The 15,605-nt window shown below is 48.5% G+C and overlaps 2 protein-coding genes across 7 annotated transcripts; one reads left to right on the top strand and one right to left on the bottom strand.

The window, feature by feature from the left end:
* Positions 1–707: 707 nt before the first annotated feature.
* On the top strand, positions 708–5,355 carry SRSF5 (serine and arginine rich splicing factor 5). 2 transcript variants are annotated; one of them, XM_075425529.1, is made up of 8 exons: positions 710–844; positions 1,345–1,490; positions 1,715–1,785; positions 1,985–2,080; positions 2,444–2,513; positions 3,790–3,863; positions 4,210–4,323; positions 4,469–5,355. In XM_075425529.1, exons 2-8 carry the CDS (start codon positions 1,365–1,367, stop codon positions 4,716–4,718), a joined length of 801 nt encoding a protein of 266 aa, XP_075281644.1. In that variant the 5' UTR covers positions 710–844; positions 1,345–1,364; the 3' UTR covers positions 4,719–5,355. The 2 variants fall into 2 exon arrangements, with proteins under 2 accessions (XP_075281645.1, XP_075281644.1); XM_075425530.1 differs by lacking the exons at positions 3,790–3,863; positions 4,210–4,323; positions 4,469–5,355 and adding an exon at positions 2,782–3,056 and having other exon boundaries at positions 708–844.
* On the bottom strand, positions 5,344–15,106 carry SLC10A1 (solute carrier family 10 member 1). 5 transcript variants are annotated; one of them, XM_075425526.1, is made up of 7 exons: positions 14,825–15,106; positions 13,269–13,807; positions 12,333–12,543; positions 10,610–10,788; positions 9,446–9,642; positions 8,146–8,332; positions 5,344–7,572 (listed from the first exon to the last, which is right to left on the bottom strand). In XM_075425526.1, the coding sequence occupies exons 2-7, from the start codon at positions 13,667–13,669 to the stop codon at positions 7,563–7,565; spliced, it is 1,185 nt and encodes a 394-aa protein (XP_075281641.1). In that variant the 5' UTR covers positions 13,670–13,807; positions 14,825–15,106; the 3' UTR covers positions 5,344–7,562. The 5 variants fall into 5 exon arrangements, with proteins under 5 accessions (XP_075281641.1, XP_075281640.1, XP_075281639.1 ...); XM_075425525.1 differs by having other exon boundaries at positions 13,269–13,752; XM_075425524.1 differs by having other exon boundaries at positions 13,269–13,708.
* Between the last annotated feature and the right edge of the window lie 499 nt (positions 15,107–15,605).

Genomic DNA, 15,605 nt, shown 5'->3' with positions numbered 1-15,605 from the left:
AGAGGGACTTTTCACAAGGGTGTGTAGTGATAGGACAAGGGGGAATGGCTGTAAACTAAAAGAGGGCAGATTTAGATTAGATACTAGGAAGAAATTCTTCACTATGAGGTGGTGAAACACTGGCACAGGCTGCCCAGAGAAGCTGTGGCTGCCCCCTTCCTGGCAGTGTTCAAGGCCAGGTTGGATGGAGCTCTGAGCAACCTGGTCTGGTGGAAGGTGTCCCTGCTCACGTCAGGGAGGCTGAAACTAGGTGATCTTCAGCCTCCCTTCCAACCCTTACCGCTCTATGATTCCCAAGATGGCTTCCAAACGGAGGAGCACCCTGTGCTTCCCACGCTCCAGCCCAGCATTAACGCCCCTGCCAGTTTCCCTCCCACCGCCACTGCAGCTCCAGCGCACCGCCACCGGTTACCGAAGCCAGGCAGGGCGGGCTGACAAGCCAAGGCGAGCGCGCCAGCGGCCAACCGCCCCCGCGGAGGGGCTCGGGAAGGCCCGGTTACAGAGGAGCGGGTAGCAAGGGGAGCGTGTGTCCCCCCGCGGGCCGGGCCGGGCCACGGGCGCTGCGAGCGAGACCACCCCCGGCGCGGTGCGGTGCTCCTGGGCCCCCGCGGTGCCCCTCGCCCTGACCCAGATTCTCTGGGGAAGGGGCGGGGCCGCCGCCGCCGCCAATCGCGGCGCAGCGCCGGCGTCACGCGGGGCGGCTGTGACGCACGAGGCCGCCTCCATTTTGCGCGCAGCGGCGGGGCGTCGCGGCAGTCCGGAGTCTGCCGTTGCTGAGGGAGGAGAGAGCTGCCCGCCAGCCGATCGCCCACTGCCCCGGCCCGCACCGAGACCCGCAGCCCAGGTTCGTGACGGGCCGGGGGCGCGGCGCGGCGGAGGGCCGCGGGCGGGCGGCGCAGGGATGGCGGCCGCGCAGCCTCCGACCGATGGCCGGTTTCCTCGTCGCTTTGTTCCACTCCAATGCCCTTCGCGCGCGGGGTGCTGCTGGGCGCGGCCTGGGCCGCCATTTTGTGGCCGAGCGATGGCGTTTGCTTTTCTTCGCTTGCTTGGCGGGGGCGGTGCGCATACGGTGGCTGGGAGGGGCGGGTCCGCGGCAGCCTATGGCATGTGGCGGGCGGGGCTGCAGGGGGAATGTCGGGTTCCCATTGGCGCAGGCTAAGGCGGACCCTACCTGGCTCATTCCTATTGGTCCAGAGCGGGGGTGAGGCCCGGCTGCGGACTGCGGCGGGGGGCCGGGGGCGAGCTGAGTCACCGGGCCGGGCCCGGGGACGGCTCTCAGGGGCCGGGGGCGGTTGTCCAGCCGGGGGCGCTGACAAGCTGAGCCGGGCGCCCTGTCTCCCGCAGCGAGCTCCGCGCCCACAGCCATGAGCGGCTGCCGCGTCTTCATCGGGAGGCTGAACCCGGCCGCCAGGGAGAAGGACGTGGAGAGGTTCTTCAAGGGCTACGGCCGCATCCGGGACATCGATCTGAAGAGGGGGTTTGGGTTCGTGGTGAGTTCGCCCCGCTGCAGGGCTCGGCGGCCCCTGTCCGGTGGTGGTCGCTCGGATCCCGCGCGTGTTCGATGTGTGTGACGCTGCTTTTAAAGATAATGCCGCTAACGTGCTCAGCTCAGTGTACTGTGTGGTAAATAGGCTTTTGGTAATTTCTTAGACGAGTGATTTTTCTTTTGTTTTTGTTTTTTTACTCTCACTTTTTTGCTGTGGTGGTTTTGCAGGAGTTTGAGGATCCGAGGGATGCAGATGACGCTGTCTATGAATTGGATGGAAAAGAACTTTGCAGCGAGAGGTGAGGTACCCTATTTCATGAAAGTATGAACACAAATACCTAAAATAAGAAGCGAGTCAATTTTAACTCGCATTGTGTTGTCAGTGCTGTTTATTTTGCAGGTTTTTTTTTTCCCTGTAACTATGAAGGTATATGTAAGAAGAAAAAGGTAAAATGTATGATTTTCCATTTCTTTTTTTTTTTTTTTTTCCCCCTCCAGGGTTACAATTGAGCATGCAAGAGCACGCTCTAGGGGTAGAGGCAGAGGGAGGTACTCTGACCGTTTTAGTAGCCGCCGTCCACGTAGTGACAGGAGGTATGTATAGCTTTGAACTGGTAGAGTTTAAAAAGAATACTGTGGACTCACCTGATGCAAGAACTTGAGCCAGAATCAGATTTTAAAAGATATTATTTGTAGTTTTAGTCAATCGTTTGATGTGGCAGTAGGATACCGAGGATGACAAAATATTTACAAAACAAGATATGTCTGTTGTTGCCTTTATGTCCCTGCTCCCCCAGTTCTTAATGCTTGTCCTAGATTACTCGGGGCATTCCACAGGTAAGCTGTAGTAGTAATGGTGATGTGCTGATGCTGGTTATTGGTATAGTCTTTATTAGTATTAGCATGTGGTTATATTTTAATTATTAATAATAGTCCTAATTGTTCATTTCCAAACAGAAGTGCCCCACCTTTAAGAACAGAAAATCGCCTCATAGTAGAAAATTTGTCTTCCCGAGTCAGCTGGCAGGTTTGTTGAAACACGATTAACTATTTTGACTTCATTTAATGGGTATGTAATGTAATTATTTTGTAAAATAATTAAAAGTAAATTATAATTTATTAAAAATGTTTATGTAATTAATGTAATTTTAAATAATGTAATTTAAATATTTTGAATGAAAACTAGTTAATTTTAATTAATAATAGCAATAAATGTTTATATTTGAGGATATATATTTATTTTTTTCATGTTTTTAAATCCATTTTAACCACATATTAAACCCTTTGTTTGCCAGCCTATCTGTGTCGTTGGCCTTATGACGAGGAGTGCCTGTGGGTTATCCTAATCGTTCTGTCTTGGTCACTCCTGGTTGGGCCTGGTTGACTTCCCAGTCAGCTCCTACAGTGTCACTTGGCCACGTCTAGATCTGTGTTTGCCGGTCTAGACGTAATCGATGCACTCCTTGAAGTGCCACAATGCAGCGATCCCAGAGCGTTAACGAGATCTGATTCCTAAGTTGAGAGCTGTTCTTCCTGTAACGCTTCCGAATAAAGAGGTCCTGGTCGAAAAGCGTTGAAAGATACGAAATTAGGTGGTCGTTGGAATCCTGATCGCAGTAAAGTGGTCCTTGGTAACATCAAGCATAGAGAATGTCTGGATCCGTCAGTAATCTCCTAATAAGGAGGGCGGTGCGATTAATGGCTTCCATCGACTGGGTAGTGTTCGTCAAGTGGGTGGTGAAGAGCCAGTCGGGCAAATGTCATGACGGTATCTCCGGTCGCTTAATGCAGCTTGCTGCTTGGCTAGCCTAGGGAAATGTTAAAAAAGGTAAAGTAAACTATATTTTTAATGACATATGGGGCACAAAATAATTGGTGTTATGTAAATGTAATTATGCAGATAAGACTCGTAATGTAAATGGAGACTGAAATAGTGCAAAAACAGATGGGCAGTATTTCACACTCAGTCCAGTATATATACAAATGTACTTTTTTGTTTCTCTCTCTCTCTCTCTCTCTTTCTCTCTTTCTTATTTAATCTATATAACCTTTGTAGACTAATGTTTTTCTTAATGTTAAGACACTTTATTAGCATTTTGCTTAAAGCAATATGCTTTTTTCATTTATTTCGTGCCCTGATAAAGATAATTCAATTTTGATAGAATACTAGTATGGCAGTTGCCATGTTTGGAATTTATCTAACATCTCTTTCAGTAGTTTTAAGTTTCTTTTGTTTTTAACTAGTTTATATAGAGTAAGTATTGATTTCACTTCTTTGCATAACATAACTGGTCTTGTGTTAGGATCTCAAAGACTTCATGAGACAAGCTGGGGAAGTAACCTTTGCAGATGCACACAGACCTAAGTTAAATGAAGGGTAAGCCTTTAAAACCATCTTTTGAAAGCTGTAGAGTAATATTTGTGTGTATAATATTTGGGAAGGGAGGTTGGCTACTTTCAGTGCTCAGCAGCTGTTCATGGTTTAATTTAGCTACCCTTTGAAAGCGCATTCTGTGGTATTTGGGGAGGGGAATTCTTCGATTCATGCTTGAGTTATGAGAAGGGGTGACTATACAGAGCAGTGCGAGGTTTTCTGAGTTGGTGTCATCCCCTGTCTGTGTGTTGTGTCCTGTCCCCGTCCTCTTCCCCGAGTATGTTTCGCTCTATGATCAAAAATACAACCTGTAATAGTGAGCTCTGCTCTGTTTTATTCTTTTCTGTAGGGTGGTTGAATTCGCCTCTTACAGTGATTTAAAGAATGCTATTGAAAAGCTTTCTGGTAAGGAAATTAATGGAAGGAAAATCAAACTAATTGAAGGCAGCAGCAAAAGGCACAGGTATGGATTTCTGTTCTCTCAAATAATGCTCAAATATCCACTAAGAAGTCAGTGACCAGGCAGCCGAACTGGAGACCAGTGGATTGCCTGGGTCTTGTGGCGCGTGACGCTTCACTGCTAACACCGATGCTCTTTGTTTCCTCAGTCGGTCCAGAAGCAGGTCCCGGTCTCGTAGCAGAAGCTCATCCGGGTCTCGTAGCCGTTCCGGTTCCCGCAGCCGCAGGTCTTACAGCAGGTCAAGGAGTAGGAGCCGTAGCAAGTCTCGATCAGTTAGTAGATCTCCAGTGCCAGAGAAGAGCCGTAAACGAGGTTCTTCCAGTAGATCTAAATCCCCATCATCTGTGGATCGGCAGAGGTCGAGATCGAGGTCCAGATCTGTTGACAGTGGCAACTGAACTATGAGTGACTTGCCCTGGGGGCCCTTTTTTAAACCATACTTGCTAAAATTTGTGGTAAGTATGTGACTTTCTGTGGGAGAAGGGTTTGGATGGGGAGGGGGGAGGGATGGGGGAGCTTTGTAGATGTGGACCATGGTGGGAAGGGTTATTGACTAATTGTATTAAATGTTTTTTGAAAACCCTTTTCTTGCTCACATTTTTTTGTGAATGTCTGAAGTGTGTAGTTTGTGTATATTGGCAGAGCTCTTTATAACTAAAGCAGACAAATTTTTTTGTACTCCAAAAAAAGTCACCTAACACTTAATTTCCCGGTATATTAAACTGTGAATAGCAACTCAGAACATTAGTTTAATATCTCAAATGAAACTAATAGCTTTAGGCATCGAAGAGCTCTACATGTGCTGTACATAAAGCTTTATTTCAGAGAGTATTTTTTTGTGCTTTTGAACCATTGTTTCAGTTACAGGTCAGCAGATTAAGTGCTGGTCAGTACTGGTAATAAAACCTTATTTTAAAAGCTTTTCATTTAATATGACTTGCACTACACTAAGAAAATGCCCATTTCACTGCCCTGTGGTAATATTCTATAAATCACCCTAAGAATTAAGTAGGTCAAATAAAGTGTGAAGAAACATATCTGCTTCTAGTGTGTTCTTACTGTTACTAAAGTGTCTGTGCCTCATGTTGTTGGGCAGTGTTAAAATGTTTCTTAAAGATGGGTCTACGGCAAAGCTACTGTTGCCCACTTTGGGTGCGGGGCAGAACTTCTTTCTAAGTGCATCACACTGCGTCCTTGGAATATCTTTATATTCTGAAATAAGAAGCTTGGTAGCAAGGGGAGTCATGCTGTCATAGCTGATAGCAAAAAGTGGAACGGACAAGTCATCCAAACAGTGATTCAAACCTAAATAATAAGCATGGAATATAAAATATGGATGTAGTCAGCATACTTGATTATGTGTGTGCACATGTGTGTGAGAGAACATTGAAGTGTGGATAAAGTGTTTTACAGGCATTAGTCCTAGAGGAAGAGGAGGGATGTTTAAATTGGCGGGTGGGAGTACTGCAGCCTGTGGGTTGGAGTTTGTGCCTTAGAAAGGCAGCAACCTGCTCCACTCCCTGTGTTTCTCAGACCCTCATCTGTGTTGCAAGAGAGCTTTAGAATTGAACTTAAAAAATGATGTGTTTTCTTAGAAAGTGCTATTTCAATAATACACTCAAGCCTTTAAAAAGATGGGTTGAGCTTAGGCTGGGCTGGGAAATGCAGGATGGTTCTGTTCAGAGCCTAGGGGGAGGTTGGTCACAGAATGGTAGGGGTTGGAAGGGACCTCTGGGGATCACCTAGTGCAACCCTCCTGCCAAAGCAGGGTCACCTACAGCAGGCTGCACAGGAGCTTGTCCAGGTGGGTCTTGAATATCTCCAGAGAAGGAGACTCCACAACCTCCCTGGGCAGCCTGTTCCAGTGCTCCGTCACCCTCAGAGGGAAGAAGTTCTTCCTCGTGTTCAGACGGAACTTCCTGTGCTTCAGTTTGTGCCCATTGCCCCTTGTCCTGTCACTGGGCAGCACTGAAAAGAGTCCGGCCTCATCTTCTTGACACCCGCCTTTAAGATACTTAGAAGCACTTGTAAGGTCCCCTCTCTTTTCCAGGCTAAACAAGTCCACCTTAGCCTCTCCTCGTAGGAGAGATGCTCCAGTCCCCTCACCATCCTCGTAGCCCTCTGCTGGACTCTCTCTAGTAGCTCCTCATCTTTCTTGAAGTGGGGAGCCCAGAACTGGACACAGTACTCCAGATGGGGTCTCACTAGGGCTGAGGGGGAGGAGAACCTCGATCTGCTGGCCACACTCTTCTTAATGCACCCCAGGATCCCACTGGCCTTTTTGGCAGCCAGGGCACACTGCTGGCTCATGGTCAACCTGTCGTCCACCAGGACACCCAGGTCCCTCTCTGCAGAGCTGCTCTCCAGCAGGTCCGCCCCTGGTGTGTCGTTCAGTGTCTGCAGGTCCTGCTGCCCTTGCTCTGTACTGTTGCACCGTTCTCGTGTTCCAAGCTGACGAACATGAACAAGCTTTTTGTGAATCTGCCAGTTTAGGTGGTGCTGCATGAAGAGCTCCAGGGAGCAGGCGGTGAGAGGTGGTTGGGTTGGTGTGCGGTTAATTGGATTACGAGTCAGCTTTGGGGAGTGGGAGGCTTCATTCTCAGAGGTTAGTAGTTTAGATGCTGGATCATCGCGAGAGGTGAGCTAGAAGAGGGCCTTAACCTCTAGGGGCAAAGCCAGCATTGACACTCTCCTGGGTGGAAGATGAGCTGCGTTATCTGAGGTCAGTTGATCCTTCCTGTTTACATGAATGATGACAGGCATCTGTGTTCAAGTGGGAGGTGGCTCCAGCAGGGCCCCAGGTGGCTGAAGGCACCTGAGGATTGGAAAGGGGTGGGCTTTGAGACACTTCCCTCCCTCATGCTCGGTGTGAAGTACTACCTGCCTTACAAGGAGTGGTTCCGAATGCTGCTCCTAAGCTGAGCCACTTGCCTTCCAGGCAGCGTGAGTAGGTTTCTGCATTTTACTTGGGGAGCTGGCTGTTGCGATGATGAACTTCCCGTTGAAGACAAACTCCCGGGCTTTGCGTTATGGAGGGTTACGTTGACTTACAGCCGGAAACGGTTCTGCACTTGTGAAGCGTGGGTCCTTGGTACGCTATGAGCCTGCTTATTCTTAGTTAAGATGGATTACTTCAGGTTACAATGCGTGCTTGGCACCTTGGAGGTGTTAGTGCCAATCTTCCCTTGTATTTGTAGCGTGCCGTTAGCTAGATGGTGTGGCGAAGACATGTTGTACTTTGCTCACTGACTCCTGCAAAACAAGGCATGTTCAAGGCTCGTGTATGTTCCTTGCTGGACCTACATGTGATAGACTGAGGCGGTTTGTGTAGCCACGTTTGCTTTTTTGCAGCCTCTTCTGTGTGGGGAGCAGTGGTACACCACACAGCACCCGGGTTTTGGGAAACAGGAGGGACCAGCAGTCCATGGGCTACTCTGCTGCACGCTGGGTCTCAATGGCTCCGGCTCCCAGAAACTTTCATGGCTCGTTTTGTGTCTCTGTTAGAGAAACTACACTAATCTTCAGCAACATCTTTGGGAGCTGCTTCCACCATGTGTCAGCAGGACGGTTACAGGTAAGGGAAATTAAAAAAGGGAATTTTCATAGGGGCAAAACTGGGGGCAGTCACTTGGGAACATGGCCCTAAGCTGTCCCAAAGGGTTGTCATGGTGACTTGGAAGTCACTGGAAGTCTCCCTCATGGGCAGGAGGGGAGAGGCTTAGTCTGGAACAAGGTCTTTGGGAAATAGCAGTGAGGGTAGGAGCAGGTAGCTCCATGGCCATACCTTTGCCTGGCATAAAATGAGCGTGTAGATAAAAGTCTTACACAGAACTGCTGGGGACCTGTAAACCGGCTGCAGAAGGTGGAGCTCGGGGGGGATGTGATAGCGGCTGCTGCAGAATCCATCCGTGTTGTTTTCCTGGTTTCCCACTGTTTCTGCAGGGTCTTGACACTGGTTTCATTTCTTGAGCAGGAGGAGTGTCCACAGCTGCACGGGTCATTTTTGCTGCATCTGATGAAAAAGAAAAATATAGTGAGAACAGGCACTTCTGAAGCCAGGTTATGGGAAGATTGTGATACAGCTACTGTTGGTGTTGCTGTGTGATTTAAAGCAAAAGGAAGGAACTTGGAAGTCTTGTCAAAATATTTAAGCTATTTTATTTCCAGTCATTTATGAATCAGAGCTTGGAAAGCCACCCTTTTTATAGTCGTCTTGCAAGCACCTGTAAGGCTGTTCCCAACGTCAACTGCTCTGCACTGAAGGCACACCTGAGGATCCAAACTGAGTGGGGTTTTTTGCCCCAATAACAGTCACCCTTCAGCTATAGCTATCGGATATGGTAAAGTGCTCCTGCAGCAGCTGCTCAGCTGCTTCTCTGTCCCAAGAGGCTGGAGAAAGCTGTTCTGGAAGCACCAGAGGGATGACCGGTGGAGGAGCTCATTCAGCAGTGCATTCTGAAGCCATCTTCGCAGACACTCAGCTGGGCTTTGGCGTTATGGACCTATTGAAGCTGGAGAAGAGTCTACCTCACGTCTATGCCAATACTGTACATAGATTTTAATTAAGCTTGAATCTATTTATGTACTTTCCTAGCAAAAGAGCCACGTTTCCTTCCTTCAGCTGCAGTACTTGACAGTTTTGTCCTTTTCCTCATCCCCCCACTCCAGAAGTGACATCCTTCAGCGAATGTCAACAGTTTACAGCGAAGCTGGAATTTGTTGCATTAAAGAATATCTGATGCAGCTTTGGGGGGGTGGGGTGTGGTGTGTATGTGACTTCTTTGCATGTGCTCAGTGCAAATCATGGCTTCTGCAGGATGCCCATCTTAGTTTAAGCACAGGACTCTGAAAACATCTGAGCACTGACACACATATTTATATATTATATTATATTATATAGCTATTCGAAACATTCTCCTGATGCAAGAAGTCATAATTTCTAATGTCTTCAGTTACCTTCTTAATTTTTGACTGTGATTTGTATTTATCGCGTTGGGTATTGTAACTGAGTTAACGGGCAACCTGGTTCTGCCCCTAGAAACCAGCAATTCATTGGTAATCATATGTAAGCACATGTGGTTTGGATTGGAAAGTGTAGGAAATATGGGAGCAGAGCTGTACTTGCCATTTTGTTTCTTTATTCTGTCATGGATCCTGAAGACCAGGATCAGCAGAAGTCCCTCTCCAAGCTGGAAGAGCAAGTAAAGCAGTGGGAAGAAGTACAGCGGGCCGATGATTTCTGGGGCAAAGGCGACCTTGAGGATAGTCGAGCAAAGCTGTACGTTCTGGCAGCCGGTTTCCATGCACACTGTCCGTCTGCATCTGAAGGAGGAAAAGTTAAACAAGTTGTAGATTTAATCCACTTTCAAGCAATGGAAGAGGAAGCCTGCCCACCTTGCCATTGCAATGCTTTGTGCATTTGCCTGTGCTAAAAGCTGCGTGATCAGGAGCAACACTGGCATCCCTAGAGGGTTCAACCTCGTGCTGCCTTTGCAATGTGAAGAGACAGATCACACTATAAATGTGGGCTTCGTGCTTCGTGGTGCTTGGAGGCCTTGTGTCCCGCTCTGGGCGCTGCCGCTTCCTGCAGGGAAGGAATCTGCTTGCGAGGTGCAAAGAGGAGTCCAAAGTGCAAAGGTGAGAAATAGGGCTAGTGGGCTTCCTACCTGAATGAGATAGGGGGAGAACAGGAAGGAGTCTGTTTCATATGCAAGGTTTCCATCCTGAATTCCTGGGGTTTCAGCTGACTGCACTGGCTGGTTTGGGATAATTACCAGCTGAGGAATAGTTATGTCACTTTGGGTTTGGTCTCTGTTGGTATTCCCTAGTTCTCTGTTGTTCTTTGGTGCTGTTCCTTCTCTTCTTCCCCCAACTTCGCTACCGAGAGCAGAGGCTGGTAATGTGTGCTTAGCAGGTCACTAGTGACCTCATGCCAAACCCATCCATCTGCTTGTTCAGTGAACCTGCACGATGCTTTTCCAGCCCTTCCGTGGTGATCAGGTACCTGTGTCAAAAACTGCTCCAGCTGCTCCTCCCCTCTCCACTGAGGTGAGCAGAGGTTCAACTCCTTTCTCTCCCCACTCCAGGTGTGTGAGTATTGACTTGGGACCAGCTTGCAGTGTGTCTGCTGTACTCCTAGGACCAACTTGGGGGGAACGCAGTCAGTGTTAATTTCACAAATGCACATCCATGTTGGAAACCCGTGTTTTCCCCATTGCTCCACACACCAGAGATGTCTTACCTCTCTGCTCCTCTGAGAGTGAGGGGAGGGAGGAGTGGAGGAACATACCGGTCATTAAGCTTGAAGACTGCAGAGAGAACATAGCCCAGCAGGAATCCAATAAAAGGCATCAAGGCAGAAGATCCCAGCAGGGGTGGTGAGAAGACGACCATGATATCGCTTCCCACACTGGCCACAGACAGGACGATTATTGCAGTGGATGACAGTAGAAGCACAACCATCCCTGTCTAAAATAAAAGTGGTCAAGACACGCACAAGAGAGAAATGCCCAGCAGAATTTGCCTCAGCTGTTGAAAGCAGTTGTGCCCTGTTCCCTGCCCATCACATATGTAAGTCTACAGTGAGAATGCACAAGCGCCTTTCACGGACGTGTTACAAGTAATCAACAAGAGACCATCCTGAGGTATTGCCTCGCGAGAACTTAAATAATCTATCAAGTAGCTTTTTGGTCTACATGCCAAATGACTGGCGCTTGCTCCACCAGCCACTCATTTCTCAGGCATTGCCGTGTGTGTCTCTGTCCAGGTCCCTTTGTGGCTCTTGTCCACCCAAAGCAGGTGGGGAGGAAACCACCTTACTCACAGGCAGAGCCTCCCCTACAGCCAGTGTGGAAGGTGGTGGCTGCATTTTCAGATCATCTCTTTGGTGTCTGGTGATTCAGCAGACGAAGCAGCTGGGGAATTTGGGGAGGCAGAATACACAGCGCTCCTGCCTGTCTCTCCACTTGGGAGTCCAGTTTGGATGGAGTTCCCCAGGTGTTTTTTAAGAGCAAGTCTCCACCCTGCTTCCTCTTTTGTAGAGAAGATGAATGTAAAGGTGGTGTTAGCAGAAAGGAACATGACCCAAGGGTCGGCTGGGCTGGTGTAGGTCCCCTGCCCACGCTAGGCTTTTAAAGCTTTTTTTGAAACTGTCCAGTCGTCACTGCCTTGTGCTGGATGGAGGAACCTTTGAAGAGCTCTGATCCTCCTGTGTCTGCTCTAGCCTGGCTCCTGAGTTCCCATGCTGCTCGGAGGTTAGTGATTCCTAAAGTCATTTTGTCAGGGTCTGTCACTGAGTCTCAGCACCCACTTCTGGCTATGTTTGGTCCCAGTTTCTCTGAGATGAAGCCTCAGTGAAAGGAAGTATGAAAAACAGATTTACAAAGTTGTTAGCAGCTCTCCGAGTACTGCACTGTTAGACAATGGTGTAGCTGGTTGTCCGGATTTCCCTTTTGCTGTTTAAATGCCTGATGTACAAAGGAGCCAGGGAGATGATTCCAGGCATAAGCAGGCGCTTGGTGATCTAGTGGCTTCTGCTGGATAGACATCTCATTGATGTAAGCAGCAACTTTGTGACATGACTTTTACCCTGTGCTAGACCTCTGAGAACAGTGGGGTGGGTTTTTTGTTTGTTTTTGTTTTGGGGTTGTGTTTGGTATTTTGTTTTTAAATCTGGGGTCTGCTTTGGTTACAGCAGTAGCTGGAGGCAGTACCTGTGAGGGTCCTTAGAGCTGCTTGTTGCAAAAGAAAATGATGTTAAAACTGAAGCCAAGAAACGCGAGCAAACTAGGAAGTTGCCTACAAAATGTTGTTTGTCTGGAAAAGGTGGAGGACTTCTCTTTGGGCAAATATTTTTATGATTAAAGTGACGAAGTGGATGTCTTGTGTTCTATCCTCAACCATTTCATTAATCTGTGGAATGCCTTAAAACCCATAATATTTCTGTGCCTCTGTTTTTGAAAACTTCCCTGAGGCCCTTGGTTGAAAGGCAGCTAGCGCAGGATACTTCTTACCTTGATGATAAAGCCAGTGTACTGTGGTTTCTTCTCATTCAAGATGATGCCGATGGCACAGGGGATCAGCATTAGGACGAGGGAGGTGATTATTCCTTTGTAAGGCACCTTGCCCTCCAAATCACCCTCGTATAGTCCTCCCGAGTAAAGGTACAGAAGCAGAGGCATTAGTCCAGTTGCCAGGACCGTTGAGCATGTGGTCATTACAATGCTGAGATGAAGAAAAGACCCTTCAGTACAAGAATGACACCTTTTTTTTTTATGGAATAGGCTCATTTTTCTTACTAACTTGGACACATGGTTTTAAGATCAGACTTTACCTTGCTCTTTCCCAACCTGTCATTGAGGTTTCCCCGTCACTGTCAGGTTTTATAAGGATGTGATATGAATAGAGATGGGGGAAGATTACTCAAGTTCTGTTTGAGCTCAGAAAGAACCCTCGCAATGGGTACAGTTCATGTTTCAAAAATTCACAAGCGACAGAGAAACTAATGCTTGATATTTTTCCTCTGGATCTTGTTTTATCACTAGGGTTTGTTGGATTGTGGGGTTCTGCTTGTTCAACATTTCTCACTCAGAAAGCAGCCACTCCAGACAGCGTGCTCAGTTTACACAGAACTATATGCCACTATATGGATAGCTATAGATATATATGCTATGTGTACTGCTATGGGGAGATGAAAAAGTGTTCCTGCACCCATCTCGTTAGGAGCAGCATGCCATATGCTTCAGAGAAAGGTATAAAATCTCATTTTATTGTAAAACTGGGACAAATTGACTCATTGAATAACATGGGTGCTTTAAAAATATTCTAGATTTGGTATTTCAGTCTTTCTCCAGCTTCTTGGGGGTTTCTAATGTTGATTAAGCTAGATTCTGAACCAGTCCTGTGACGAGGTTGGCCTGGGCAGTGAACACATACTCGGATTGCCTTACCTGAGGTTCATGTCCCCTCTCAGCGCCAGACTAAAGATGTTGGAGAGGTTTCCCCCTGGGCAGCAGCCGCAAATGAGGATGGCCAGGGATTCTGTAGGACCCAGCTGGAAGAGCTTGCCCAACACGAATGCTGTCAATGGCATGACACCATACTGAGCCATTACGGCAATTGCCACGCCTTTGGGTTTCCTGAGGTGTGTTGTGATCTTGGCTATCTCCATTGTACACCCCAGAGATACCATGATGACGAAGAGGACCACAATAAGGATCGCATTCAGGGCTTTGTCTGCAGCCTGCTGCCCGAATGCAAATGGCGGTGCCGCGCTGGTCAAGGAGGTGCTCTGTGTGCGAGCTGGGCTCCAAAGCTCTGGGCTCTCAGAGGCCTCCTTGGTCTTGTTCATCCTGCTGAAGAGTTTAGATGTCCCTTCTTCTGTAAGTGGCTGGGAAGTTAAGGAATGGATTGATTCAGAAATCCAAATAATGTCTGATTAAGGCAAGAAAAAACATGAGCTCTCTGTCAGGCACTTCTTGTTTAGAAGCTGTTGAAACAGAAATCCACGTTTTGAGCTATCAGCTGTGAACCCCGTTTCCTTCAGTGATGTGTTATATAATTTGAGAAGCTTCTCTTCCGGTCCCCCAACTCCTCCATTGCCACTCTCACCGTGAGAATGAGGGCACAGCTGGTGAGAGCAAAGGGGAGGCTTGTGCAAAACTGGTCAAGACAGACACTTTGTACAAGGGAAAATGAACCAGAAGAACTATTGTCCACAAGGTACTGCTGAGGCCAACACTTAAAAATGTGATGCATCCACAGTAATTAATTTTTAAGAAGGGTTATAAAATACTTCTGCTTCTGCCCATAAATGAGTCTCTTGACAGGAGATGTAGGAAGGAACTTCCTCCACGGACGAGTAATTTCTCTAGAAAACTCTTAGGGGCCTTCAAGCCTCTTTTCCTTCAAAATATTACTCCCTTCTTAGAGTTGAGAGGATGTTCTGCATGGCAGGAGCCTCAGCTGACCTCTGCAGTGCAAAGCCGTGCTTGCTGCAGCTCAGTAGTGTTGCTTTCAGGACCTGGGGTGCCCTGCACTGCGACCCAGCGAGTGGTGCAGGCATCACCCGAGCTCTCCAAGCAAAGGCCGATAGGTACCTCCTACCCACCCCAGACTGCGTACCTGCCTCGTGCTTTCAGTACAAGCACGCAGAGCTCCGGTGTGCAAGGAAACAAGAGCTAGGCGCTGATGCTTGGGCAGGAGGAGGGATCAGAGGGGAGGCTGATAAAGAGTGTTACTCTAGCTGCTGCAGAGGTGACCTCTGTCCATCCCCCTGCTGCTCCCTGTCCCCTGTCCGTACAAGGGACCCGCTCTCCTACATCTGCCGTGCTGGGGAACAGCGCATTGCCTGCCCCGTCCCCTGGTGCCATGCCCTGTGGCCCCTCTGCAGGTTTTGCCTTCATTTATGGAGCAAATTACCCTGAGCCAACCCTTAGGTCAGGCATGGGACTTCAGAAACATACAGAGCTGAACACATCAAACTAGAGCAAAGCGAAGCCGTTACCTTACATGCCTGTAGGAGACTTTGGGGAGATTACTTGCTGCTCCATCCCTTCCTTGCCAAGCTCGGTTGTTCAGTCCTTCTGCTTCATGAAAACCTTTCCCTCTTGGGAAAATCTTGTCGTCTGCTTGCAGAATATAAAGCCTGGATCTAAAAGAGCCTTGTAGAAAGGGAAGTTGTTATATGGTAGTTGTGTGACAGAACTTCAGTCGTCTTCTCTCTGGTGGGGGATTTTAACCAGGGAGGTTTGCTGCAGTATGGCCAAGCTCGAATCCCTTTGCTGAAGTGCATTGTAACACTGCAGTGATGTACCCATCGCTCCTATTCATCTGGGAGCTCAGCAGGCTCAGCCTCTCCCACCCCATTGCTCTGGAAACATCGCTAGCAGCAAGCAGGAATGTCAGAGCTGTTCTTCCCCACTTGCTCTCGCTTTGGTTGGGGGCTTTGTTTTCCAGGCTGGCAGCCAGGGTGGAAAAGCACCAGCTGCAGCTCTGGAGCCCAGCATGGGCATCTCCCACGGGGAGGGCAGGAGCGGTGCCTGCAGCAGTGCGGGACAGAGCCGTGCGCGGTGGCTCTGCCTGTACATGCCCGTGGCTTCTTCCGCACCCTTGTGAGCATGACACCACCATACCTGGGGACAAGGGCCCTTCCCCATAAATCGTAGGTGGTGCTTTGGGACCTCTCTGTTGCTGTGGTGGCCAAGATCACTGCCCAGCCTTGTTGCTTGGGCCCTGGCAAAGCAAGTGGGAGGAGGTGGCCTGCAGTACTGCCACGTTCTGTTTTT

Source organism: Opisthocomus hoazin, chromosome 7 (assembly GCF_030867145.1).
Source record: "Opisthocomus hoazin isolate bOpiHoa1 chromosome 7, bOpiHoa1.hap1, whole genome shotgun sequence".
Lineage (NCBI taxonomy): Eukaryota > Metazoa > Chordata > Aves > Opisthocomiformes > Opisthocomidae > Opisthocomus > Opisthocomus hoazin.
Note: the sequence above shows the minus strand (reverse complement) of the source record. Positions and strands in the feature narration are given on the sequence as shown.

Bases quoted from the DNA above. Each gene is read 5' to 3' on its own strand.
- SRSF5 (XM_075425529.1), top strand. From the start codon at position 1,365: ATGAGCGGCTGCCGCGTCTTCATCGGGAGGCTGAACCCGGCCGCCAGG. The intron at 2,081-2,443 runs GTATGTATAGCT...ATTTCCAAACAG, and splicing joins CGTCCACGTAGTGACAGGAG to AAGTGCCCCACCTTTAAGAA. The intron at 2,514-3,789 runs GTTTGTTGAAAC...GTCTTGTGTTAG, and splicing joins CTTCCCGAGTCAGCTGGCAG to GATCTCAAAGACTTCATGAG.
- SLC10A1 (XM_075425526.1), bottom strand. From the start codon at position 13,669: ATGAACAAGACCAAGGAGGCCTCTGAGAGCCCAGAGCTTTGGAGCCCA. The intron at 10,789-12,332 runs GTAAGAAGTATC...CTTTTATTTTAG, and splicing joins ACACTGGCTTTATCATCAAG to ACAGGGATGGTTGTGCTTCT. The intron at 9,643-10,609 runs GTATGTTCCTCC...TTCCTCCTTCAG, and splicing joins GTCTTCAAGCTTAATGACCG to ATGCAGACGGACAGTGTGCA.